This window comes from Rattus norvegicus, chromosome 19, assembly GCF_021556685.1.
Source record: "Rattus norvegicus strain SHRSP/BbbUtx chromosome 19, alternate assembly SHRSP_T2T, whole genome shotgun sequence".
Lineage (NCBI taxonomy): Eukaryota > Metazoa > Chordata > Mammalia > Rodentia > Muridae > Rattus > Rattus norvegicus.
The window spans coordinates 14,229,885-14,238,830 of NC_141552.1; the positions used below are offsets into that span (position 1 = coordinate 14,229,885).

General features: G+C 42.5%; 1 protein-coding gene across 2 annotated transcripts; it reads right to left on the reverse strand.

The window, feature by feature from the left end:
• Positions 1-1,163: 1,163 nt before the first annotated feature.
• LOC147998816 (uncharacterized) lies at positions 1,164-6,022 on the reverse strand. 2 transcript variants are annotated; one of them, XM_087595503.1, is made up of 5 exons: positions 5,866-6,022; positions 4,682-4,841; positions 3,322-3,464; positions 2,513-2,693; positions 1,164-1,792 (listed from the first exon to the last, which is right to left on the reverse strand). In XM_087595503.1, the coding sequence occupies exons 1-3, from the start codon at positions 5,990-5,992 to the stop codon at positions 3,344-3,346; spliced, it is 408 nt and encodes a 135-aa protein (XP_087451629.1). In that variant the 5' UTR covers positions 5,993-6,022; the 3' UTR covers positions 1,164-1,792; positions 2,513-2,693; positions 3,322-3,343. The 2 variants fall into 2 exon arrangements, with proteins under 2 accessions (XP_087451629.1, XP_087451630.1); XM_087595504.1 differs by having other exon boundaries at positions 1,172-1,562.
• Positions 6,023-8,946: the final 2,924 nt, after the last annotated feature.

The window sequence follows — 8,946 nt, forward strand, 5'->3', positions numbered from 1 at the left end:
CTTGCACAGGCCTGCTCTCCAAAAGAAACCTGTGGTCACAGCTGTAGGCTGCATTCACTATGGATGCCCTTGAGGTTCCTCCCTAAACTGCTTAGATAAAGATAAGTTTCTTGCTAACAATCAAAAGAATTCATTATGCCAAGCTGGCCTAAAGGAAGTTAGTTTCTATTCTGTATTTTATCAGATGTGAATAATATACATGGTCCTCATTGGTAATAGGTGAAAGATCTGCTCTAATATGGAAACTAAGTGGTGCTGGAGGATGATCCTGACCAACAATGAGCAGTGGGAACACCAGAGCCCTGTACGGATGTCTGGCAACCTAACACGTTGAGCACGCACGGCTCAGTAAGTTCCCTGTGAACACACATCTCCTGAGATCTATTTAATTGGAGGTGATCCTGTCCACCTAATACAGCACATGCCCTGGAAAGACAAAAGCCACCTGAAGAAGCTGTGGTGACGACTCAGAGGTTAGAGCATCGGCTGTTCTCTCAGAGGAACCACGTGGTCCCTAACAATAATATACAACGGGGAATGGGATTCCTTCCTTTGGACTATGAGGGAAATTCACCCAGGACAGGCCACAGACAGACTGTAGAAAAAAAGACCCATTGACATAAATGATAAAAGTAAGTCTAATCTACATCAATAAAAACACAGCATACTTCTGGTCAAGGACAAGACCATCTGTCAAAACCTGTTTCCCAGCATGACATTGAAGGTCATAATCTCTGGGGTAAATATCGATGCTGTATTGCAAGAAAAGCTGAAGCACATGGTTCTCCATTAGGATGACTTCTGTATTCCTTTGAGAATGTTGTCAATTTTTCTGTAGCTGTACAGCAATGAGTGTATATTACTCAATATGTGGGGCACAGGGTCAACAATGAATGTGAGATGCAGACTGTTATATGTTAAGGTGAGCAGAACACATGACAGTATGGGTAAAGTATGGCAGGGATTACATAGTAAAGTGTGCATCTGAGAGACAGCCACATTATCCACACAGAAGACACTTCACACTGGGTACACCTTGCTGGCTTTGAATTCACTATTTAGCCCAGGCTCCCTGGAACATGCAGAGATCCATCTCCAGCTGTCAGTTCTAAGTCCACAGGAGCAGAAAGAACCCTTGAATAAGAATGATGGTCTTAAGAGTCAAGAGATTAAAATCAATTTTTATTGATAAGAAATACAATTTACAACAAAACAGGATTAAAATGAATTAATATAAATATTTAAAGTATTTTAAAAATGAAAAATAGTAACAAGAGCATATAACTATGAAACAACAAATAGAAAACTTCAATGAAAATCATAACAGAATATTTCTAAACATCATATTCTTTTTTTTTTTTTTTTTGGTTCTTTTTTTCGGAGCTGGGGACCGAACCCAGGGCCTCGCGCTTCCTAGGTAAGCGCTCTACCACTGAGCTAAGTCCCCAGCCCCTAAACATCATATTCTTAACGAACATTTAGAAGCACAGATGTATTGCTGTTTCTCCTCTAGCACACATAATGAAAGGCGGTCCCCCAAGGTGTCTCTTAAGTGGTGATTTCTAAAGAAGAAAGTGAGTAAGACCTCAGTCAGTCAGGCTGGCTTAGTGATATATAAATTTAGGGTCTCTAAGCAATGACAAATTAACTATGAGGAAGAATATTCATCCAAAAAATGTTGTTAATAGTCAGGATGTTTGTCAGCAGGGGACTCCTGAGAAAGCAACTTATTCTTCAGGAAGCTCTCTTACTGGGGTGTGTCCAATTCCAGCTCTCTTGCACTTTCTGAGACCTGGGAGAGGAAGGCAGTTTTTCAGACACTGATTTGGTGGGCAAATGCAAGCCAGCTGTCAGAATGCTGCCTTCTACCACCTCAGTTCTATTGGACAGTCGAGATGGACCTTTTAACTGATATCATTGTTGTTAACTCTGCGGGCAGGGCAAATCTCCAGCAAGCATCACAGTAATGTGGGCTGCCAATCTGGGACCCAGACTTATACCAGTGCAAACCAAGAACAGGGCAATGGGAAGAGACCTCATTGGGTTGCAGGAAGAAAGGAGATGTCCACATGTCACCAAGATAAAAAAAAAAAGTCAATGACAAGGATGAATTCGACATTTGCAATTGGTTCTTATCCCACAACGGTGCTTCCTACCTAGGAGGTCACATGACCACAAAATGTCATTTGTCACAGGACCAAGACCTTGTTCAAAACTCTACATAGCATATCACACAGTCATGCCATAATATGATATGTTATTCATCTGTCACCATTTCTGGACTGCAGCTTCAAAAAGAGAAGCAAAATATACTTGCCAATAGTTCAGTTTCTGAAAAGTGGTTAACTTCCCAGAATACTTGTACATAGACAGAGCAATGAACAATTTCATTACAGGCCATGGTTGGCTCGTTGGGAGTGTAAATTAGAAAGATTGTAGGGGAAAGCAAAGATGTATGAAATTGGAAAATGGTATCAGATATTGTTAAGCTCACACAGCTGCTTATTCCTACCAGATATTGCTGGGGTCTGGCGGTTTCTGGTCTTCTCCTATTCATATTTATCGTTCTTGTTCAATTCAATCAAATATTTCTGTATCAGTGCACAATCAATCTGTACCACCTTGCTCTCCTGCATAGATGTGACGAAGTTCTTCATACATGTGTTCTCCATCAGGAGCGGCTAAGCAGGTTACTGGAAATACATTCTGCATAGTAAGATCTTGCTGCCCCTTTCTCCCATTCCTACTTCCAAGTTCCACTAACAACCCTAAAACCCATATACCCATGAAGACGTAGAATACATCTTGATACATATAAGGCTGCTGCAGAAACAGGAAAGAGCCAATTCAGGGAAGAAGAAAATTTTTATGGCCCAAGCATCAAATAGGGTCCAAATCTCTCAAAAAGAACATGGATCTACAACTATCCATGAAAGCCCAATGCATGGGGACAACATCAATTAGTACTGGGCCAACACCCTCAAAGGAGGTCAGTAGAACCAAGAGAAGGTCATTCTAACCATGTGGTCCACGCACTGAGTTTTGTAAAACCTGGTATGACACCGTAGGCCCAGGTCAGCCTAATAACCTTCTTCTGACTTCAATCAGTGCTGTTCTATCTAGAGCCTTCTGAAGATGCCTAGACAATCCTGGGATGAGTAACACTATTTTGTGGAACTGAAAACTGAGTCCTAATGACCCTGGCACACTGATGTGTAAACAGCACAAGAGATAGAATCACAGCTGAAGACCATCCAATCCAGAACAAAGAAATCAGAAATGGCCATTCCACAGGTGATAGCCTTTCTGACCAGGACTTACCTAGAGAAGGTAATCTCCTTCTTCAGCTGTGGCTATTCTCATGGATCTCAGTGTTTTCCATCTCTAAGTTGTGCAGAATTGACATGACCACCTCCTCCATTCTCTCCAGGTCTTCATAATATGGATTTGGCCTGAAGTGGGGTCTGGCCCCAAATGATAGAATACAGCAAACATCAGCATTTAGGAATATATGAACTTAGGGTGGGTCCTGTACTACCCCAGCCCTGGAAGGACACCTTCTGAATTCTATATATTGGGATCTTCTTCAGCTTCAGAAACTTGTTATTCTGGGGCCAGGACACCGGAAGCTCAGCATCCAGATGGAGGGTTCCCTGGCTCCCTTTGTTCAATACAGAAGACTGGACCTGGAGTCAAGACAGTTATGTTATCAAAAGCCTCAGCCACAGCTCTTCCGGGTACTCCCCTACACACCCAGAAAATGTGATTTGATTTTTCCTGTTTTGACAACAGGAATTATTCATTCTGAATAACTAATAGTGTAGAGACAGGCATTACACATAATTATGGAGTTGAGATCACATCTGGCCACAAAATAATAATCTGCCCAATGGTTTCAACTATACAGACAAATGTGACCACACAGTCAAAGAATTGTGCTGTTGACAATGGGGCTCCCAGAACAAAGCACTCACATCTCCACGAAAGTGTAGCATGGGTAAATACTCAGGCCAAGACATAGACCCCTAGACTCAAATTTGGAGGGAAATATAAACATATAAATGTTATACATATGCATTTGAATGTGTGCACATGCACATACACAGACTGAGACACAGCCACAAATAAAGAGAAATGTAAACAGAGAAAGAGAAATATGGAAACAGAGAGCACTGTGAGAACCAGGAGAAATGCATGCACCATTGCTGTCTCAGAGGGCAAGACACACAGACAATAACAAACAGGCCTGAGCCTGAGACCTTCTAGTCAAGCATTGAGATGAACCCCCTCAGGCTGCTGCCTGGATCTTCCAGCACTCAGTCCCCTGCCTAGCAAGTACAGAGACTCACCATAAACTCACTGCAATTACAATCTTGCAAAGCCACCAGCTGTCCAGGGCTTTGCAAATGCACACTGGGAACTCACTCTCCCTGACTTTATCCCTGAATTCTTCATTCAGACCACAAGTTCTGCTTTTCAATAAATGGAAGCAGATGAGTCCATTTTCCATCTGGCTCCTCAGGAAGGGTCAGGTTCTGAATCTCCTCTATATGGGAGGTGAGGTTTAAAAAGGGGTCATTACAGAGACACAGCTTTCTAGAACCCAAAACCTTAAAAGGATAAGATGAAGGAGACATTGAACACCCAGGAATGGAACAAGAGCGTTTGGAGCGATTCATACCTGTTCTTCATGGATCTCTCTGTCACAAACATCAGGCAATCTCTCAGGTCGTTTCGCTCCTCTGTAATGAGCTGCAGCTCTTTAATCCACCTCTTATTTTCCTTCTTGGCCTGCTTCTTGCTTAGCTCAGTTCCAGTGGATGATGTTTCTCTCCCAGCGTCTGTAGGTAGAAGGACACAGTGAACCTGCATGGGGAGAATGTATAGAGTGTACATAGACCACAGTGAGGCCTAAACAGGAGAACAAGCCTGGAACCCAGTGTCACTGCTAGACGATTGGTCGATGCTTAAGAGGCCTCCTCAGGGGATCTCAGTTCTCCCACTACTCTATAGAGACCAAGAGATGTAAGCAGCCAGGTGTTCCCTATGCCGGACATCACGTGCTTACATGTACCACGGAGATGGCTTCTCCAGGATTATTATCAGCTGAACAGGGTACAGCTGGTTCAGGACCCTCACCCCTGTGGTTTCAGAACTCAGATGATAAATTCACCATTCACAAAACTTGAGTGATTGGAGACACTCAGATGTCCTACCTTGATACTCTAGGCCAATATCTTTGGATTTAAAACGCATTTCCAGGGAGGACATGGTCAACAGACTTATCAATTCCCCTGTTTGAAATACCAAACCCCGAAGTGCCAATGGGTTACAGGCTGAATCATTGTCTACACGTTCCAAATAGTTTTGGTATTTTAGAAAAATGTTTGTAACACACAACCTCTAATATATAAAGCTAACGATGACCCTGCAATTAGAAGAAATCAGAGAAGGTCTAAGAACATAAGGTTATTGCCTGGAGCACAATCTCCCCCTGTTCCTACTGTCAGATATCCACTGTATTTAAAGAAGCAATGATAGTGAAATCCATTGCTGCCCTGTCTAAACTCAGAAAAGGTGGACCCTCCATGACTCCTGATGGTGTTTTTATATCAATGTAACATAACAAATGAAGTGAAAAGTAAAGGCCAGAAGTTCACAATATAATAGCATTGGCCTTACCATATCCTCCCAGTGGGGATGGGGAAACTAAAGTTCTGAAATCCTGACTTTCAGGGATTGTGATATTCATGGAAATTCAATTCCTTTTCAGATGCTCCAGTTGTTGTGGCCCATTGCTAGAAAGGTCAGCTTAAGCCTGCAGCACCCCGGTAGGAAGCTCAAAATACACTGCCCAGAACTTACTCCACATTCCCCAGAAGTGCTGTCTTTGTCCATCATTACTTTGAGACGAAAGGCCAGACTCCTTCACTGTAGTCTCTCCACAATCGACGTTCCCCCTCCCACAACGGTTGCGAAGACGGGAAAACATGTCTTAGCTTGTAACCGCCAGACTCAGACTGAGAGAAACTAGGGCACTGGTTGTCACTACAACACTGGTGACATCACAGAGGATGCCAGAACTCTCTAGGAGACAATAGAGTGTCATAGAAGGGACAGCAGATGTCATGGGGAGCAGACTTTGTCTCCCTGCTAATGTTCTCCCTGTACTGAGCATAAGCTGAGGTGCCCTTTCCAGGAGACTTTCCCGGGGCAGAGCCACTGAGCATCTCCTTCTTCCAAAGCCAAATTTTCCTCTAGGCTTGATTATAAAAACCTTAGTAATTCCTATGCATCTAAATGAATGTTTCCTTCCAAATCCTGCCCAAAAATGTCTCATCCTAACTCAAATCGTCCTCATTCACCAATGTTAGCCATTAAAACTTCCTGAGATTTCACACCAGCTTGAATATGCAGTCAAAAGTTCTCCTGTCTCATTATTATGGGTGCTTTAAATCACATCCAGAAATAGACTGCATGGTAGGTTACAACATGGGTGTGTGTTAGGGTACACTCATGAAGTCATGTGCTTAGCAATCGATAATTGCCAAGAAATTCCTTAGGAGAAAGAGTTGATGTCTTTAAAGTGCTAGGCAAAGTGTGGAGACCAGTTGGCAGAGGAAAGTGCAAATTAGAGCCACCAGTGAAGGGAACCTCATTCTGCTTGTGGGGTTCTCCTCTCTGCACCAATGTCGACAAAGGAGCACTGCTCACAAGCCTGAGTAAGATATACCATGAGCTTCTGTCAGAAAAATAAAATAGTCAAGAGATATAGGGGGTGCACATAAACATCTAAAATGAAGCTATAAACATCATTAAGTGGATAGAGCAAGGTCCCAGCACCTGTACACTGGGAAATGTCCACCCCACCAAACACAAAACCATCTATCATAGTAAATAATGAATACTTTATAGAATGCACACATTAACACTGATAGATCACTTCCGTAGTTCAAATTTTGGGGGCAAATTCATATAGCAACTTATATAGCAAAAAATAAGAAAGAAAGAGAAGAGAAAAAGTCAAAACAAAAAGCTCAAGCTTCTCTCTCATATGAGGACTGCAGGAAGTATTATATGGTAGTCAGTTCTGATTAGGCCATTTTAGATAGAACAGTGCATAGTGACCCTTAATGTGATGGGCCCTATATAAAGATTTTTGCAATATTGGAATTTTAACAGACCTCATCCAGAACATACAGAAAAGGCAAGGATGTGATCACCATGTCCTTGCTCTCTATCAGGGTATTATTCTGCATCCTTGATTGTCAGGCATCTAACAGCAACAATCTGAAATAGCTGGTAGACATGGGAAAATGTGGCTAAAACTATAGTTGTGGGTTACACACCTCAACTGTCAAAGGCTAATGCTGTCCTCACAGTCCTTGGAGGCCACTCTTGTAAGCCTATGTATTGGAAAGAGGAAAGAGGTTCATCTGAGCTCAGAGTGAACCTGGCCAGCCAGGGAGAGGGCAACATGTGATACTTGAGATCCTGTCTAAAACCAGCACAGAAACCCACACTTCATTCAAAGCATCATCTACTAATTCTCGATTATCTACCATTCTCTCCCTACCAGCCGTTCAGTTTGGAATGGTAGAAAAAAAAAACTGGAACTGATCTTTCTATTCTAAGGACCTTGATCTCTCTCTTTCCTTACGTCCACATTAAGAGTGCATACAAATGGATACCACCATCTGAACATCTTAGTATTATCTACTCTGTATATGTAGCATAATACTGTGCCTATGACAGTCTCAAGCTTCCTTGAGTGTTGTTGCCCCATCAAGAAGTGTGATGTACTGAGGCCAATCCCCAGGGATCCTTTCAAGGGATTAGAAGAAAGCCATCAGAGATACTCCACTTCTTTGTCCTTAGATTAAATCAAGTTGACACAATATGAACCTGGTGGGCTATTTAACCATGTATCTTTCTTCCAACCCCTCTTTTCTGAGTTCAGTCCATGGCAGAATTCATTCCCCACCACCATAGATATTTCTTTGTATATTTCCACAAGAGCCAGGTTTCTTTCTCTTTTCTTAAGTAGAATTAGTTGTAGTCAATCAACTGCTGCCCTATATGAGAAATGATTAGTATCTTTTGCAACTTACCACACAGTATTTGTGTATACAAGTACATTATTGGAAATCCAGCATTACTGAGGGATTGGAAACCAGCACTGTGGCCTTGCCTTTCTGTGCCTAATCCTGGCTCACAGGCAGCAGGGGGCAGACCTTGAGTTCCTCTTCAGGGACAGAGTGATGTTGAGTGGGCACTGAGCAGGCAGAGAAACACAGCTGAGGCAGTTCCTTTCAGTTATCAAACACATCATCTCCTTCCCATCTTAAGGGCTATTGCTGAGGTCTTGCCCCCATACCTACCTTAATAGCAGCAAATTTGTTACACAGCAGCCAGCTCTTTCCTATTGTTCTGTAATATGCCTCCACATCATGGATGCCAAGAAACAAACTAAGAAAAACAAAAAAATCTGACATTGAACTGTGTGGTGCTGGTAACATACCCTCTTATGTTCTGTATGTTATGAGATTTGTTAATCTTAACAAGTTCCCCAACTATGAGTTTCACGTAGGACCCATTAGAATCCAAGAAAATAAGAACCCTGAGTCAGGGCCATAGACAGCAGCATTTCCAGCACTTGTGCATGAGCCCATGTGGATCTTGCAATGAGCTGGGCCATAGCAATGTCCAGTACACAGTTGTGAGCTGTTGCTCTGGTTGAACTGTATTGGTGTGTGCATTCAATGAACTACACCTATTTAAATGAATTCAGTGTTGGTGTGGTTTGAATCCAGAACCCTTGACACCAAATCTTCCCTTCAGCAGCATTTAGGAGAAGAAGCTAAGGTCAGGAGAGGTGACATCTTGCCATAAGTTATGTGACAAGAGGGATGGTGAATGATCCCTTGTGATAAGAATCAAGGTTTC

What these genes read in the sequence shown, in the direction of transcription:
- LOC147998816 (XM_087595503.1), bottom strand. Translation starts at nt 5,992, where the DNA reads ATGTTTTCCCGTCTTCGCAACCGTTGTGGGAGGGGGAACGTCGATTGT. An exon ending in GCACTTCTGGGGAATGTGGA is followed by an intron (nt 4,842 to 5,865) that starts GTAAGTTCTGGG and finishes TTCTACCTACAG; the next exon opens with ACGCTGGGAGAGAAACATCA. An exon ending in GAGAGATCCATGAAGAACAG is followed by an intron (nt 3,465 to 4,681) that starts GTATGAATCGCT and finishes ATTTGGGGCCAG; the next exon opens with ACCCCACTTCAGGCCAAATC.